General features: G+C 36.6%; 4 protein-coding genes across 9 annotated transcripts; 2 read left to right on the plus strand and 2 right to left on the minus strand.

Annotated features, from left to right (window-relative positions):
* Positions 1-414: 414 nt before the first annotated feature.
* On the minus strand, positions 415-3,736 carry LOC129880911 (uncharacterized). Of its 2 annotated transcripts, none has more exons than XM_055955164.1 (5): positions 3,373-3,734; positions 2,591-2,719; positions 2,034-2,198; positions 1,020-1,325; positions 415-711 (listed from the first exon to the last, which is right to left on the minus strand). In XM_055955164.1, the coding sequence occupies exons 1-5, from the start codon at positions 3,664-3,666 to the stop codon at positions 571-573; spliced, it is 1,035 nt and encodes a 344-aa protein (XP_055811139.1). In that variant the 5' UTR covers positions 3,667-3,734; the 3' UTR covers positions 415-570. The 2 variants fall into 2 exon arrangements, with proteins under 2 accessions (XP_055811139.1, XP_055811147.1); XM_055955172.1 differs by having other exon boundaries at positions 486-754; positions 3,373-3,736.
* Positions 3,737-6,721: 2,985 nt separating this feature from the next.
* Positions 6,722-11,225, plus strand: LOC129880922 (uncharacterized). Of its 2 annotated transcripts, none has more exons than XM_055955185.1 (2): positions 6,722-6,978; positions 10,415-11,225. In XM_055955185.1, exon 2 carries the CDS (start codon positions 10,442-10,444, stop codon positions 10,988-10,990), a length of 549 nt encoding a protein of 182 aa, XP_055811160.1. In that variant the 5' UTR covers positions 6,722-6,978; positions 10,415-10,441; the 3' UTR covers positions 10,991-11,225. The 2 variants fall into 2 exon arrangements, with proteins under 2 accessions (XP_055811160.1, XP_055811171.1); XM_055955196.1 differs by having other exon boundaries at positions 10,436-11,225.
* Positions 11,226-11,905: 680 nt separating this feature from the next.
* On the plus strand, positions 11,906-13,130 carry LOC129880946 (uncharacterized). Of its 3 annotated transcripts, none has more exons than XM_055955242.1 (2): positions 11,906-12,516; positions 12,624-13,130. In XM_055955242.1, the coding sequence occupies exons 1-2, from the start codon at positions 12,352-12,354 to the stop codon at positions 13,074-13,076; spliced, it is 618 nt and encodes a 205-aa protein (XP_055811217.1). In that variant the 5' UTR covers positions 11,906-12,351; the 3' UTR covers positions 13,077-13,130. The 3 variants fall into 3 exon arrangements, with proteins under 3 accessions (XP_055811217.1, XP_055811209.1, XP_055811202.1); XM_055955234.1 differs by having other exon boundaries at positions 11,906-12,513; positions 12,621-13,130; XM_055955227.1 differs by having other exon boundaries at positions 11,907-12,516; positions 12,621-13,130.
* Positions 13,131-13,296: 166 nt separating this feature from the next.
* On the minus strand, positions 13,297-17,900 carry LOC129880932 (succinate dehydrogenase subunit 5, mitochondrial-like). Of its 2 annotated transcripts, XM_055955215.1 has the most exons (5): positions 17,670-17,900; positions 15,312-15,622; positions 15,049-15,234; positions 14,897-14,935; positions 13,297-13,728 (listed from the first exon to the last, which is right to left on the minus strand). In XM_055955215.1, exons 1-4 carry the CDS (start codon positions 17,827-17,829, stop codon positions 14,897-14,899), a joined length of 696 nt encoding a protein of 231 aa, XP_055811190.1. In that variant the 5' UTR covers positions 17,830-17,900; the 3' UTR covers positions 13,297-13,728. The 2 variants fall into 2 exon arrangements, with proteins under 2 accessions (XP_055811190.1, XP_055811182.1); XM_055955207.1 differs by lacking the exon at positions 14,897-14,935.
* Positions 17,901-18,125: the final 225 nt, after the last annotated feature.

Raw genomic sequence — 18,125 nt, forward strand, 5'->3', positions numbered from 1 at the left:
CCAATACATAAATTATTAACTTTTTTGGTGGTTGTTGTTTTGTACTACTGTAGTTATTGTTTTATACTACTACAATGTTATCTTCTAGCAGTCTAGTTCTAGAGTATATTTCTGCATTAATGCAATTCAAATTTGAGTTTATGTTTTGTCTACAAAATCTGTACACAATTAAGTTAGGTTGACTTGCAACATGTACCAAACATGTAAAATTTCTAGTAAGGTTTTTACTGTCCAATAACAGAAGCAGTATAATACTTCAACTTGTCCATATTATATGCCGTCAAAGTATCAAATCATAAGTAAACAGAGGTACATTTTAAATTAGCCATAACTAAAATGAAGTGTGATTGTGTATGTTCTTTCATTTCAGTGGCAATTTAGATGAAATTTTCAGGCTACACAAATACGAGGATGTTAAGCATCAATAAATCACTACATATATGAGGCCCGAAACCTGATTTTAGCACCAGAACAATAGCTCGACAAAATGAAATTAATGTGTATTCAGAGTCATCAGAAGTGTAATGTACATGTAATGAAACACCATACATTCTCGATAAATATTACATGTCAGTATTTAATCAATCCCAAGTTCTTTAACCAGGGAAGCACCTCGGACAGACCTACTTTCAAGCTTCTAGGGTGGTAATCCAGTTCTGCCTTTGCCTTATCACAAGAGTAAGCCCATTGATGTCTAAGCACACAGACAGTCTGTTCAAAATGATGTATACAGAGGTAATAAGAATTAACAGATCTGCAGCAATTTAAGAAGGTGCAGTGGAGACGAGGAACAATGCATCCATTCAAACTTGAATTTCAAGGATTAATTTGGCTAGAACCTTGAAAAATAGAAAAAGAAAGCTAAGCCCCATGTATCTGTCATTGTGACATTGCTGCATTAAACAAATTCCCTCTTTTGCTAACTATTTGGTCTCTATTCGCAAAACTACTCAAGGCATATTCCCCCAAGAGAAAACAGTATAACAAATAACAACTTGAAGTATCGATCAGTTACTTACCGGAGGACTGATTAGAGGAAGCTTTCCGGTTAATTTGGAGAAAAAAACAGATATCCAGCCATAAGCTTCAATAATAAATAGGGGGATACAAAACGAAGGCCTCTTTGTCTGAGTGATAATGGCAGCTATGTCGAAAACTTCCTTAAAGGACGCATTATCCCCTGTAAGAAGATACCTTTCACCAGGTTTGCCTTTGTCCATAGCTGCAATATGACCATCAACCACATCATCAACATGGCTAAAAGAACACCTGTCATTTGCTTGGCCAATGTAACCAGGTAAACGCCCATTAAAGCGTTCAATTAGCTGAAAAAAGAAATATGTTTAAACTCAATACCACATAAATTTCTTATGTTTGACAAATCAAATTACAGAAACTAATTAGTAAAATAGTTAAATCCTACGGTTGCAAGCTGAGCATTGACCTTAGCACTATTTTCTCTATCTTGTGTCAACAGGTAATGTATCGAAAGGCAAGGTGAGATGCAGAATCCCTCAATTTTTTCATTGTGGAAACTTAACTTTAACCTTTTTTAGTTAGCTGATACACTTCAAATTTACACATTGAGGAAGTTTTCCCTTCAGTTAGAAATTCATTTGATATTCAAACGCAAATGCGATTTTCCCAGGCAAGTCTAATGATGCACCTCTCCTGATCTTCTACTACTCTCCTCAACTCTTTTTTCTATTTTGATTTTTTGTCTCTTCTTTCGTTCACTTAGAGGCAGAGTAGTTAAAAGAATTTCAAATGATTATTTGCTTATTCTAGGGAAAAGGAGGGAACTTAAAAAAACACCCAACTTATAGAATGATAATTATGGCATCATTGAACATGCCTTAGTCTTGGGAAAAAGAAGTCACTATGCATGAAATGATAGAACATGTCAAAGTTTTTAATCAACTACAAGAGCACTGTCAGCGTAGCTATGACCAAATCCATAACATTAAAATGATTTACCATACAAGAAATGACATTTTCAGACAAAAAGGGAGGAAGAAGGTTGAAATATGTACCATACGGGCAACGACATTTCCAGCCGTGACCTTCCCGGGACCGTATATGACTCCTGGATAAACAGGCACTATTGGCATTCCTTCAGACGCAGCATCTAATGCAACCTTATCAGCAACAGCTTTCGATTTCTCATACTCCGAACAGAAGAATTTCCCAGAATGAGTCTGAATTCAATAAGATTTAATTAAACTTCTATGAGAATAGCACGTCTAAACATATTAAATATGTCATTTAAATTGTTTGAATTGCCTCAACTAAAGCTCAAACTGTCAAAACATGAGAACATATATTTATTTTAGGTATGTATTGTGTGAATTGCCTCATATAAAAGCTCAAAATTTAGAAACATGAGAAATTTATATATTTTAGGTACGTGGCTTGCCTACTAACGTGCTGGCCTGATGCTTTTTCTTGAACTAATATTAGTTTATCAGTGAACCGAACACAAGATTTTGCTTGCTATGACACATGAACCGTCTCATCTAAAGCTTATATTATTAAAGAAGGAATACTTTATTTATTTTAGATCTATAACATAGTCGATTAGCTTTCATACCTGAGTTTCATCAGCAACATATCCATCAGTTGGTCCCAAGGCAAAAAACGATGATGTGTACACAATTTTCTCTATAGTTCCTGTTTCTTTATAAGCTTGCAACACATTCTTCAAGCCTCCAACATTGACCTATAGATACAGTGCAATAACATCAACAAGTCTAAAAGCAGCTATAAATACTTAAAAGTAGCAATAAAGAGTCGATTTCGTTTAGCAGAAAACTGGAATTTTTGTTTTTTGATAACCGTGTGTCCGGCTCGCCTCAACAAAATCCATGAGATACATGTCACCCCCTAACAATAGGTATCAGACAACTCTGTCCACAAAGGCGGCTAGAACAGATACAAAGAAATCATCCCGTGTTAGGTCATTTTCATAAATTTTCCAATTCTTATTGGCTTATAGCCTATCATTCCACCATCAATTAATACTCAAAATTATCAAAAAAGCTTCTCCACCATTTCTTTTAATACTTAGAATACTACATTTGTTCACTTTTACTTGTCACATTTTGTTTCTCGAAAGTCAAACTAATATAAGAAGTAAGATGGATAGCAACATAGGGTATTTTTTCATATAGTTTTCGAACATCTAAATTTTAAATTTAGAATAATGAATTAATATAACTCAATTTAGCTCCTAAAATAAGTCAAATTTAACTCGGGTGAAACAAATATGACAAATAACAGTGAACAGAGTAACCTACTTTATACCTCAACACTGGAAAAAAAAATCGAAAATCCAAAAAATTTCATTAGAAAAAAAAGCATTATTGTGCTTACGGAGATGAATCTAGATGGATCTGGAAGCCATGGCTCGACTAATGCAGCTGCATGAAAAATTATTTGACAACCGGAGCAAGCCTTGAGGAGTGATTGATAATTGGTGACATCTCCGAACACAAGCTCAAGAATTCCGCCGCTACTTCCGCCGTCAGTAGGCGGAGGTAGAGAAGATAGGTCGCTTGTACGGCGGACGAAGGCTTTAACATGGTGGCCGCCGTTGAATAACTCACGGCAGAGACGTCCGCCGAGGTAACCGGAAGCGCCGGTTACCAATACCACTTTCTTCTTCATTTTCAGTTTTCCTTTGTGCTCTTTTTGGTCAACCGTAGGACGTGTCTAATGTTAGTCAACCATAGGATTACTTACACTTTGTTTGGAACCTATTATTTCATAATATATCGTATTGAATTATTTTAATGAATGTAGTATTTGAATTGATTGTATTGTTTTCCGTCATTACATATGTCACACATTTGAATGATAAACTTTAAAAAAAAACAGGCTAAAGTGTAGAGCTTCTATAAAAAGTTAAGGTAAAAGATGAAATATAATTATTAATTAAAAAATAAAGATAAAATGAGAAAAAAATATTAAGATAACGAAGCGATCACACCAAATCGATCGTTACATAAAATGGGTCTTTTCGTCGTTACCTAACGATGGATTTAAACGATACGATACAATAGAATTTAAGTAACAATCAAAATAACTATTGTATTTAAACTAACAATACAATGGGTAACAACCATCCAAACAAGGTGTTAGGCAGGATTTAGAGCCCGTTTAGATTGACTTACAAGTTGTTGATTAGCTGTTTTCAGCTTTTTTGAAAGTTTGGTTGATCAACTTAAAATTATTTTATGCTTAAAATAAGCTCAAAAAATAATTGAATATGTTTGGCTTAACTTATCTAAATGAGCTTATAACAACAACAACCCAGTGAAATCTCACAACGTGAGATTTGGGGAGAGTAAAGTGTACACAGACCTTACTCCTACAAAGGTAGGACGGCTGTTTCCGAAAGATCCTCGACTCAATAAAAACATAAAAAGAGGTTAGATAAGGCTAAGAAGTTCAAAGCGATATGGGAAAGCAAATAACGAGATCGACACAGATAAAATAGAGTAATCAAAGTACAGAAAGTAATAGATAATAACAGAAATCAGAGCACAAGAAATTATAGTGCGCTAATGCGTCTACTAATAAGGGAGAATAACGAGACTATGTACTAGCCTTCTACCCTAATGTGGGTCCTCCACACCCTCCTGTCTAAGGTCATGTCCTCGGTAAGCTGTAGCTGCGCCATGTCCTCTCTAATCACCTCTCCCCAATATTTCTTCGGCCTACCCCTACGTCTTCTGAAACCATCCATGGCTAACCTCTCACACCTCCGCACTAGGGCATCTGTGACTCTCCTCTTCACATGCCCAAACCATCTCAATCGCATTTCTCGCATCTTGTCTTCCACCGAGGCCACTCCTACCTTGTCCCGAATAGTCTCATTTTTAATCATGTTGCTCTTGGTATGCCCACATATCCATCTCAACATTCTCATCTAGGCAACTTTCATCTTTTGAACGAGAGAAACCTTAACTGGCCAACACTCCACCCCATAAAACATAGTCGGTCTAACCATCACTTTGTAAAATTTGCTCTTAAGTTGTGGTAGCACCTTTTTGTCACATAGCACATCTGAAGCGAGCCTCTATTTCATCCACCCTGCCCCAATACGATATGTGACATCATCGTCAATCTCCCCGCTGCCTTGCATGATAGACCCAAGGTACTTGAAACTACTTTTCTTTTGGATGGCCTGGTCACCAAGCCTAACTTCTGCGCCAACCGATTGAGGTGTTTCACTGAACTTGCACTCTAAGTACTCTGTCTTGGTCCTACTTATCTTAAACCCTTTAGACTCCAAGGTATGTCTCTAATCCTCCAGCTTAGTTTTAACTCCACTACGAGTCCCATCGATTAGGACTATGTCGTTCGCGAAAAGCATACACCATGGCACGCCACCTTGAATTTGTTGCATCAATCCATCCATCACCAAGGCAAATAAAAATGGACTGAGAGCTGATCCTTGATACAACCCCATCACAACTGGAAAGTGCTCTGAGTCCCCTCCTACTGTCCTTACCCTGATTTTGGCATCCTCATACATGTCCTTGATCACCCTAATGTACGCCACAGGTACACCTTTAGCCTCCAGACATCTCAATAGTATCTCTCGTGGAATTTTATCGTAAGCCTTTTCTAGGTCGATGAATACCATATGCAAGTCTCTCTTCCTTTCCCTATACTACTCCACCAGTCTCCTCCTAAGATGGATGGCTTCTGTAGTTGAGCGTTTTGGCATAAATCTGAACTGGTTCTATGAAATAGACATGCCTCTCCTCACTCTCATCTCCACCACTCTTTCCCACACTTTCATAGTATGGCTTAGAAGCTTGATACCTCTATAGTTGTTGCAGCTCTGGAGATCCCCCTTGTTTTTGTATAGGGGGATCATTACGCTCAACATCCATTCTTCGGGCATCGTTGCCTTCTTAAAGATGACATTAAATAACCTAGTCAGCCACTCCAAACCTACGAGCTCGAATTCTTCCAAAATTCCCCAGGAATCTCGTCAGATCTAGTCGGTCTTCCCCAGCGCATTCTACGAACATCACCCTTAACCTCTTCGACCGTAATACTCCTGCAACCCCCAAAATCGTGACGCCTCCCTGTATGTTCTAAATCTCCCAACACAATCTCTCTGTCCCCTTCTTCATTCAAGAGTTTGTGGAAGTATGACTGTCATCTCTGTTTAATGAGGGTCTCCTCTACCAATACTTTTCCATGCTAGCTTATAAGTTGAAAATAATTTATAAATCAATAGAAATAAGTTGGGCTACCTCAACTTATTTTTTTTTGGCTTATATAAGTTACTTAAAATAAGTTAAGTCAAATAGACACTAAAAAAATTTCTTTTTAATAATTATGTATATTTCATTATGACTAATTTGATGGGATATCTATCACTTTCCACCCGTCATCTCAATCTTTTAGTTAAATGTGGATTAGCTATAACATAACACTTAAATCTTCTATTCTTCTTATAATATTTATATATGTGTATGTATTAATTAATAAAGTTTCTACAACAACAACAACAACAAACCCAGTATAATCCCACAATGTGAGGTCTAGGGAGGGTAGAATGTACGCAGACCTAACCCCCACCTTGAAAGGTAGGGCGACTATTTTCGAAAGACCTAACCGACAATAGTAATGATTATTTATTTTTTAATATAATAATTATTTCACATGTACAATGTTTTCTTCACACAATTATGAACTTTTTATGATATTTAAAATAATTAAAGAAATTATAAAAGATAAATTATGACTTAATTTCTACAAACTCAAATTTGTAATTCTAAATCATATTTTTGGAAGAATTTGAGATTGATGTGGGGCATTAATTACAAGCCCAAAATGTATCGGCGATTTGGAGACCAAACACAGGTTGTACTAAAAAAAAAATAAGCGGCAAGAATTGCAGAATATTTCAAAGATTCAATCTTTTAAGAAGAGGATTTATAAAGTTTCTTCACCAAGGTAATTTCTTGAATTTTTTTTCTTTTTGTTCAAATATAATGATGAAATGGGTATTATTGGGTGAATTCTCAAGCTACAGACACTCTTTTTTATTCGTGAATTGAGCTAATCAATTAAGAGATTTTCACCATCGTTGAATTGGTAAAGAAGAAGCTTTGGGCTATGAATTGTTTAAGTAATAAATTCATGAACTCGAAATATGTAATTTATTATGAGTATGAGTTGTAGAAACAAATTGTTGGCCTAAATGGGTTATTTTGAGACTTGTATGGATATACATATATGTTGTTGAATACTTGGAGAACTTGAAGAAGTAATTTTGAGCTAAAATTTTGAGGTGAGTTAAGGTTTATTTGTAAGAAGAGAATTCTTAGTAAAGCGCATGCCCCTTATGTGTTTGATGAAATTGCTAAGAGAAGATGTTTATGACTTAAGTGCTTGTAGGAGAAAGTGAGTGCTTAGTTTAAGACGTTTTTAATCGATACAAACTTAGAATGAGAAAATAATGTAAATGCATGTAATATATGTTGGTCTTATTTGACTAGTGTATTACTTGATTTAGATTTCATAATTTTATTTATGCTCACGAGTATCACTACCTGAAATATGCAATTGTTTGCAATATTTATGCTCAGTTTGTGTTTTTTTTTTCATCCCTTCGTCGAAGCTCCCACCTTTTTTCTCCGTTGGTGACTCGAACCCACAACCTTAAGGTTGGAGATGGAGGGTGCTCAGCACCTGAGGGACCCCCTCTTGTTCTAGACTCAGACGGGAGAGCTAGTCGACCTACCCTTGTGTGAGTGTCATGGAGGCCAGGGTTAGGTACCCCATGCTCGTAGGGAATTAGTTGAGTCTTCCTGCTTATCTTCCTTTTTTCGTGATGTGTCTTCCTGTTAATCATATTTTGTTAGTAATCTGTATTGAAAAAAAAAATTGAAACAGTAACAATAATTTCTGAAAATAAAAGACAGAAACTGAACTGAAACTGGCAAATAAGAATAGTGTCTGGAAAATATGTAAGAACAAAAATCGAGCCCACTGAATGCACAGTGTGCTTAAGAAAATTATTCCCCTCAATATACTCGAGGTTTTGGAATCTTTCCTCCTAGGATAGAACGATTTACTCACCAAAATAGCGATACAACAAATTAAGGAGACTGTGAACCACTCGAATGTAGTATATCACACGATTTTTTTTTCTTTAAGAAGTGCAGAAAAGAAGAAGATGAGTATCAGAATTTTTTCGTAAGCCCCGGAATCTGGGTGTCCGATCCTTATGGACTAACGGGAAAAGTACAACCTGTAAATCCAGCGTGGGGCGTGGAAGGTTTTGATCCTTTTGTCTTTTTACTGTTGTCAATGAATCTCTTCCATGTTCAAGGAGTTCCATTAGTGACTGGTAGATTGGCTCAGGCCATTAAAGGTGGTCAGCGAGGGAAATGTCTGGCGAGGGAGCTATTTCATCCCTTCGAGCCTCTTGCAGTGACATGTTTTTAATCTACTTTTGTCCTTTTAATTGACATAGCCCCCAGTTCTATGATAAAATGAGGATACCACGCAAAGGAACAATTCTGAGGATCAACAGAAATATATTAGCCTGTTTGGGAAAAGGTTTGCAACTTTTCAGAAAAGGTTGCAATCTTTCAGAAAATTCCGTTGGAAAAACGGAGGGAAATGTTTTAAATTAATCCGGGAAAGAAAGAAATGGGTTGGGTCACGGGTCAGGATTTTCAATTAATTAGTTAATTAATTAAATAATAATTAATTAAAATTAAAGGAAATTTGGTCTAAAAAGATTATTAATCAATTAGATCATTTGACCGAATCCAAATCCGAAGTCGAAGCCGAAGCCGAGCCGGACGACGACGACGACGGCGCGAGTGGAGACCCTCTTCTTGACCCTTTAGCAACATGAAGGTGTGCTTCTACTTTTAAGTAGGAGAGACCCTCTTCTTGACCCTTTAGCAACATGAATGTGTGCTTCTACTTTTAAGTAGGAGACCTTTTCTTTCCACCACCTATGAGGGACAAATGCTTATTTCATAAAGAAAGAGGGAACAACTCATTTTTCCTTCCACTTCTTTTCCCTCCATTTCCCATTCAACTTATCAAATAAACCCAACATATTTTCCATATGTTGGTCAATTACTTTATGGACACTGGGGATAGAAAACATAAGTTGATAGTAAAGTCTCTAACAAATAGCTGCTGCTGACCTTTCGCCAATTGATACCTGACTATTACCCTTTAAGTGTTCTCAGGTGCATAGAGTGATAGGCTTTGGCAATTTCTGGCTAGGTCTTATACATAAGCATTATTCTGCTTGCACAGCGCTTGCTAATCAAACACTAAATGTAGCAATTTTATGGATGAGGGAGTAGATTAAGTTATATGTTGACTCAATTCTGGTGGGCATATGTTGTGGTTTCTTCTCTTTGGCATTATAGAGAGAAGCCATTTTAGCTTAAATGCTAAACATAGTGGGTGAAAATGTTTCTGGGTTACGGTTGTGAAACTAGATTTATCTCTCTTACTTCTTGTCCATGGACGTACTGCAGTCCAGACACTGATAAATGCAAATTATAAGTAGAAAAAGATTCACTGCAAAATGAAAAGAAAATGGATGTATTCCGTTGACTGTGTAGTTCATAAATTGAGGTGGCCAAATTGAAATTCTACTGGCAAAAGAAGCTGACTCCCTGATTGGGAGGCTAATCGCATCATTGGTTTCTGACAATGTTGTTGGAGGAAGAAGATCTATGTGAACCTATAATCTTATGTAAACAAGGGACTGATAATCTCTACTTCTACCTGTTAAATTTAGCATCTTGAAAGGATCAAACTAGGTGTCATTAGTTTTATCACTGAAAGGCATTATTGACAGTTAACTCTCTAAAATGATGAAAAGAGGCAAAGGAGTTATCACTCTATGTCTGTAGTAAATGGGCTTTCTTTTCTAGCAATTGCTTCTATATAGTGAAATCAAGGACCCAGGATGCAAAGCGTATAGGATCAAGGCAGACAACGTATGACCCTAGTTAACCCTCAGGCACTTGAGCATCCTACTGGAATCTCTCTCTGCTGATCCTGTTGGTTCTCTCTCTCTCTTCTTCTTTTTCTGGGGGGATCTGGGGCGGTGTCTAGGAGCGAGTTGAGTGATAGGGCATATTGAAGGATGTAAAATTCAAGTCCTGCGGATCAATTAGAGGAATGATCCCCAATTGCAGAAGAATATGCTTTTCTTTTTGTTATATTCTTTTGAACTTTGTTAAGAAGTCTTTTGTACACACATCTTCTTGATACTTGTCCAGGAAAACAATGGAAGAAAGAAGAACTGAACTTTATTCAAGATTCCACTCCTAATTTCGTGTGTTTTCCTGGTGTTAATTTGCAAATCACTCTTAATTTCATGTGTTTTCCTGGTGTTAATTTGCAGTAAAGATTTTTCTTGATATAGGGAGCCATGATTTCAAGCAGCAACTTATTTCATAAAACCCACTATGAGATCCTAGGTGTGAAGGAAGATTCAAATTTGGAAGAAGTCCGTAAAGCCTATCGTTCAGCCATACTTTGTTTTCATCCAGACAAGCAGCAAAATGCATCAGAAACATCCAATTCTGAATGTCTGACAGAAAACAAATTTTTGGAGATACAGAGAGCATGGGAAACCGTTGGCAACCCGAGGTCACGTGCACTTTATGACGCTGAATTGCTAACTTTGAGACAGGATGCAACAATATCTGAAGATGTCAGTTTAGATGACCTTACAGTTCAAGATTCTGGTGATATTATAGAGTTTTCTTATCCTTGTAGATGTGGTGACTACTACCTGATCGATTCTTTTGAGTTAGCAGACACGGGTTGTTCAATATCTCGAGATGGGGATACAGTATCTTTGCTAACATCTAAATCTTTGCCAACATCTGTTGTGCTTCCCTGTGGATCTTGCTCACTTAAAGTCCGATTACTGATCAATGATGATTCTAGGCTTCCCAGAGATGTTCACTTGTAATTGTAACTGTGTTGGAAACACTATTCTCTATGATATTTTTGCTAAATTATTGGAAGTTGAAATGACAAGAAAATAGGAAGTAGGAAATTTGTTGGGTCTTTTTTCCCTTGGTTACTAATTCTAAAATGGTTTGTAGGCCACATGACGGGGCTATTTTCTCATTTGTTTGTATCCAAATGCACCTTATATTTAAGTACTCAAATGCAATTTATTTGCCAGAGACCATTTTAAAGAATGTCCAATGTCTTGATTTTGATATAGAGAACAAATAGCCTTAACTGTGAAAAGAGGTTGTGAAAGAACAATACAAACCTTGTGCTGCTAGGTGAAGCAGTCTGAACGATGGCGAAAGTCTAATAGCTAAACGCATCACTATCTTAGCTATGAGCCAAGGTACATGGGACCGTGGAAATGTGTGTATCAACAAGGACTACCTTGCAAGGCTATTGGTATCCTAATTATGGAAGGTACTGAATTGTGTCTATTGAACCTTATATTAAGAAGATTTAATCTTGTTGCAAGTCATATGTTGTAGCAACTGGTCTAAGTTTTTATTGGAAATGCTAGAAAGACAAGAATATATTACAGTTCCCAGTGCACAAATTCCTGGTCCTGGTCATTGTGTGTGTGGTCATTGTATTCTTAAATAGTTCATGGTACTTTTGATTCTTTGAGAGATGCAACTACCATAAAAATACATCACCTTTCTTCACTCACGCGAGATTGTTGGGTCGAAATTTCTCTCATTGTCCAAGATTTCCAACTACTGCCCCCCACGAGAGTCATGTTAGTTAAACATCATCGCCTTTGTCAGCCTTTACCTAAAGACTACCGAATACTAGGCAGGCTCTTTAAACAACGCCTTTTAGTTTTCTTCACAGTTCGGACCGTTCACCCTTTTTTCCCCAATTCTTTTCACCTCCTGAAGGGAAAAGTTTTCAAGTGGGCATTCTGGAAAGGACAGAGAAAGGCTATATTGACTTTTAACCAAACCAACATTTTTGCACAAAGTCACTTTTTAGTCATACCATCTTCCAGTCAAGAAATATGAATGGACCTGTTCCTGCAAGTGGTCATTATTTGGTACAATGTCCTCTTTTCCCACCTTAACTTTAGGCTGAAGTGAAAGCAATTCACCACAAATTTAGCATCTTGCCCATGACTAAGAAACACCAAGTAGTCCATTGCTTTAGCTTCAGAAAATACCTTACAGGTTCCTTTTTCCGAAGTCTTCACCTTAAAGATTTGATAGAAGGCCACTTCCAAGAAGAAATTTCAAATGGGAAATCAGCTGACAGATGAGTTAACTAACTTTTCACCTACAACTCTCATCAAGAAATATCAGCAACACTTTCAAAAACATGGGCTTTTCTCCTAATCAACAGTCACCAAATCATTCTAAGAGATTCAAATTCCTTGTCTCAACCCTCAAGGATGCTTTTGCAAACTGCCATTCTTTGCGAAGAAAAGGACAATCAAGTCAAGAAGAAGATGATACAATTTGCAATTATGATGATGAAGAAGTAGTACTCATTTAAAGCCATGTAATTCTTCCAAGTTCAATGCTTATTTGCTCATATTTTTCTTATTTGCTCATATTTTTCTGAGAACTGTTTCGCGGTTTTATCAGCAGGTATTTATATCAGCAGTAATAAGCCAATACATGGAGTTGAAATGCAGGAGAAAGACAACCATCACAACTGACAAGTTTACCTGGGCTTTCTCTCCAGCAACCAGAGATTTATTCATCTCTGCAAGACTAAGACAAAAAGAGGAGGAGAAGGAAGATCAAGAAACAGAAGAAAGGGAAGATTTTTACTCTGTTGCAAGTCGTCTTTCTCCCTGCTCCAGTGCTACAAGTTTTGGGGCATTTGTCACAGCTAAGACAGTCTTTTCACGATCATCAAGCTTAGACAGGATTGACTTCCAAGATCCCTGGAGGCGTTCTGTCATTCAAGAATTATCTGACTGTGAAGGATGGCCATTTGGTCTATACCGAAAAGCCTTGTTACTTCCACCTTTGCCAAAATCACCATCTGATTCTTGGACATGGAGTAAGAGTGCTAGAATGGTTAAGATGCACTGATGGTTAACATTTTAAATCAACTACCTCTATTCCACGAAGCAATTTTACATTTTCCATGGAGAAAGGATGCTTGATCTTATGTTTATGTATGAATAATGTTCTTTAATAATGGCTACAATCTTTGCATAATTGATATCAGCTTCTTGATATAGTTCACATGTTCAAAAGCCCCTTCTCTGGTCTCACACTTCTCAACAGCCATACTTATAGTTATCGACAATACTGTCAATCAAAGATGTTCATAAATTCAGTTTGTTCAATTGAACACAAAAGAGATAAAAGTGAGCTGGCTACCTCACAGTGCCATGTCCAATTATCAATCAAGAAAAATTAAACCAGTGGACCTGAATCAATTGACATGAAACACTATCTTTCTGAATACTCAGGAAACTCTTCTTGAAGAAGTTATTAGGATTAGTATCAACTACATATTGCGGCTATCACATTATCAAACTTGCGAAACAACAGTGCAATTTAACGGATCACATCGATATCATCCTGTATTATCTAAAACTTCCTTTTCTTTTTCCAGGAAAATGTTGCATAAGTGACTTAAAGGCAAAAACACTTCGGACTTTCAGCCATCATTGAAGGCTTATGCTCTTTGCTCAACATAGGAACCAGCAAGTCCTGAAGTCCCAAGAACTGTAACCTGGAGTGAGAAAGCCAGAAACACCATGAGAAAACAAATAAAGATAAAAAGTAATTATTAAAGAAATTGACATTGGACCTAACTCAAACCAAAAGCTAGCTCAAGAATGAGAATTGCCCAAAACCATATTAAAGAGACCAAATTTCCTAAAATCCACCAACATGAGATGCATGACTAGGACTGGACATCTGAAGCGTTGGCAAATTAAAATGGGGGCCTAATATCGGGTGATACAATGAATTGAGATGGGCCCAACTCTAAAACCATGATTTAAAAAAAATGGACATTGGGTCTAGCTCAACCCCAAAAGCGCCCAAAAAATGAGAATTGCTCAAGACCATATAAAGAGATCAAATTTCTTAAACCCATCGATGTGGAACTCAACAGCAATTCCTTTAGGAGATCCCATAATAATGTTTATTGTATTTTGTAGAAACATTCTCATTAGTGGTGCTCGAGGAAGTATGATGAAAATTTGTATTTGAAACATCTCATGAAAGAAAGTGAAAAAATCACAATTTAGAACCAAATTAATTTATTTCCATTAAAAAGGCAGTCCGGTGCAAAAAGTATCCCGTGTTCATGCAAGGTGCGGGGATGGGCTGCAACCCAAGGGGTGTAATGTAGACAACCTAACTAATGCAAGCATTAATGACTACTTCCACAGCTCAACCCGTGACCTATAGGTCACACGGAGACAACTTTACCTTTGCTCCAAGGCTTCCCTTCAATTAATTTATTTCCATTAGAATGGTAAATTTTGTATCACAACAAAATGCTTAATGTTTTCTTCATAACAAAGCTATCATGTGGTTATGTTTAAAAAAAAAAAGGTTTTGGCTAAATAGTGAAATGCAGCACAAATCTGGAACGTTTTGAAAAATGAATGGTCAGTAGACTAAGTGCAACATTAGAGAAACTAATTTTCCAGAAGAAACTGAACCCCAATCTATCAAAATATAATCTCAAGTTGTCATAGGTTTCTAAGCTAATTTTTGGATAGTAACTTTATACGCAGAACATAATTTGAAGGCAATGCGGATGAATCACAAAAGGCTAACACTGTATAAGAGTCTGACTATTAATTTTTCGAAACAAACCCAAAAGGAAAATGAAAAGGATTACTTGAGCACAATTTTAGAAGAATTATTTGACTTTCTTAAATTACCTAGGGTGTCCTTCCCTCTCCCACTGCCACTTTAACGCCCTAATACAAGAGAAAAGTAATTTGGGTTGCAGATACTGCTTGTGATGAAGTCATAACCTATTCATTAAAAAAATGAAATATGTGGAACCAACTTGCTGCTAAGTAGATTGTACCTTTCCCCATTCAGAATCAAGGCCACTGCATCTCATTTTCAAGTGTATCATCTTTGTCCCTAGTTCCATCTCAACTTTCTTCTTCAAGTATACCTCTTCTGACCCAAAAGAACTCAAGTAGGTGATGTAACGTTGAAATATTGTTTGGAATGCATCAGAGAATTCTTTTGACATAGGTTTCACATTCTGCAACAATATAAATAATTGAACAGCAAGAACTTGAGAAAATGTGAATGAAGTCCCTAGTTTTAAACTCCTCTTACCTCACCACTTAAACCAATCGCTTCATCGATCTCCATTTTCAGAGATGTGAGGATCCCTGTGAACTCCTCCACTGCCTCTGCTGCACGGAAAACATTGATCAAGGCTTCCTGACCAGCCTTGTCATCAGTACTTTTTGTCAATGCATTCTCTGCATCACCAACAACTGCATTTGGGAGCTCATCCCAGCTTGCAGCCATCAAGTCCTTAAAAGCCCGTTCGACCTCCGGATCTTTTATGTCAGGCATGTGGGCCACATACTCACTAAAAGAACGTGTGCTTCCTATTGCCGTTGTCAAAAGATGTCGCAATTCTAGAGTGTAGCAAAATCTATTTAGTTTCGCATTAGGGAAGTAAGATCCAGAAAATCAAAAGCACTACCATAAGCTGCTTAATGATTTGCAGATACAGAATTTGTAAATTACTCTTTCGAAACCAGTGGAAAAAGTAATCATTGAGGACCTTTCTGCCCAATTAAAATCCTAAATAGGTTGTAGTAACCCTCAATCTAAGTTTTGTTCTCCAGAATCCAACCAAGGAACCAGCACTAGTACTTTTATACATGCCCACACTAATCACAGGGTGAGTGAGCTAAAAACATTTAGCAAAACCATGCTCACTACCAAGACTATGTTTTTGAAGTGGGATAATTTCATGCTCCGAAATTCATTTGCAGTTTTTGCAGTGGGACAATGCCATGTCAGAAATTCATTTGCCTTAGAAACTAGTAAAAACTACCGTCAAAATTATATAAGCTCAATGAGCACTTGTAGTGGGAAAGAATTTGCCTGCTACAATCAGAAATTAGATAGCAGAAGCACAAAAACCAACAGAGATGAAGAATCCCTAAAAGTAACCAGCAGTCCAGCACTACTATAGTTAACATTAAAGGAATGGGAATAAAGACGGACTTTGCATATTTAGGTGCAAGCAACTTCTTTTGCTGCCCTCGTCTACATTCCTCTCCACTAATCATAGGCCTACAACTACCCCGCACCCCCCCCCCCCTCCATCCAAACCACCACCACCCAAAAAAAAAAGATTGAAAAAACTATGAGATTGAGAATCTAATATCTAAGTGAAAATAAGAGCAAGAAAATGATAAAGAACTAAAATTACTTTTTCATATTCCCAAGCAAACGTATGATCAATGTGTCCCATAGCAAGAAAAAAGTCAGTAATATCAAACTTTGGATCCTTTATATTGCAATCAAATCAATAAGCAACGCCCTATAATCTCTTAGAAAAATCCCTTCCAACCAGATATCATATTGAAAATTAGCCACAAATTCAACTTCTTTAATCATCCATTTGTGCCTCAATCCTAAACTAGTTGGCATTCCCGATATGAATCATAGTTTGACGAAATATAACCCTGATTTTATATGAGATTGAGACATACTATACTTTGTTAATGTAACCCTGATTTTATCAGGTTCAACTTCTTACCACAACCACTATCCCTTGATCTTAAAACAAGTCGGGGTTGGCTATATGAATCCTAAATATCCATTCTGCTCCATTTGGACCAGAGTTAAATTTCTTACCATAAAAAAGGTGCTATATATTACCACAAGCTAGTTAAGAGTTTAATTTATCAATCATTTTTGACTATTACTTGACGCCCTCCTTAGCATATAAGCTTAACAAAAAAATTGTTGAACTGAATCAAACCAGTCTCTACATGGGGATATGGATCATCTTTGTACTTAATGTTTCATTTCCCAATTATTTCTTCAAATAGGCAGACAATGATTCAACTTATAAGAACAACATTCATTTGGACTACGTCTCAATCTCAAATAAGTCGTGATTAGGGGCGGAGCTAGATTACCCGGTACCGGTTCGTTAAAAAATTACACTATATATACATGGTCAAAATTTATTTATTTTTTGCATATATAGTTGTTGATACTGAACCCCCTTGGCTTCTTCCTATGATTACTTCTTTATATTTTAAATTTCCTTATTATAGTGAAATTATTGGTTGTAATCAGCTATATGAATCCTTTTGGACGATATCCCAATCTCAAACAAGTCTGATCAGCTAATATATGAATCCTCAAAATCCATTTAGACTATAAAATCAACTTCTCACAATACCAACATTAAAAAGCATAGACATTTCCAATTTGAGCCGAATAAAAATACGATCTTTCGAATTGGGTATGTCCAAGAACATGGGAATATAAACAAAATCGAAGTAAATATACGAAAAACAGATGAAAATGCAAGTACCACGAAAAGGGGTTCTAGGAGAAGCTGAAAAATACAATCTTTCAAATTGGGTATGTCCAAGAACATGGGAATATAAGCAAAATGGAAGTAAATATATGAAAAACAGATGAAAATGCAGGTACCACGATAAGGGGTTCTAGGAGAAGCTGAAATATGAAGGTGGCGGTGGGAGTGGTGGTTGACGGCGGCAGATGCGGCGGCGGTGACGGCGGAAACCGAGAAAGCTGAAGATCTGCGACATACAGAACGATAGAGTGATTGTATCAGTATGAATTTCTGCATTTTTTTGAAAATTTCAGATTCTCACTGACCTAACACTACTCTCTCAGGGAAATGAAGTTTTGTAGTCAGTTAAATCCCTTTTACTTGTCACACGCATTCTCCATTTCGAAAATTAATTTGATTAATTTTATTCAATATTTTAAATTTATAAATTGTACGAAAAATATTTTAAGTTGTATTTTTTAAAATAAAATATAGATGTTAATCAAATTTCATAAGCATGGCAAAATAAAAAGAATGGAGGAAGTATCAAATTGGAAATAGAACGAGTTATTTAATCAACAAGAAACGCGAGT

The sequence above is a fragment of the Solanum dulcamara genome, chromosome 1, assembly GCF_947179165.1.
Source record: "Solanum dulcamara chromosome 1, daSolDulc1.2, whole genome shotgun sequence".
Taxonomy (NCBI): Eukaryota; Viridiplantae; Streptophyta; class Magnoliopsida; order Solanales; family Solanaceae; genus Solanum; species Solanum dulcamara.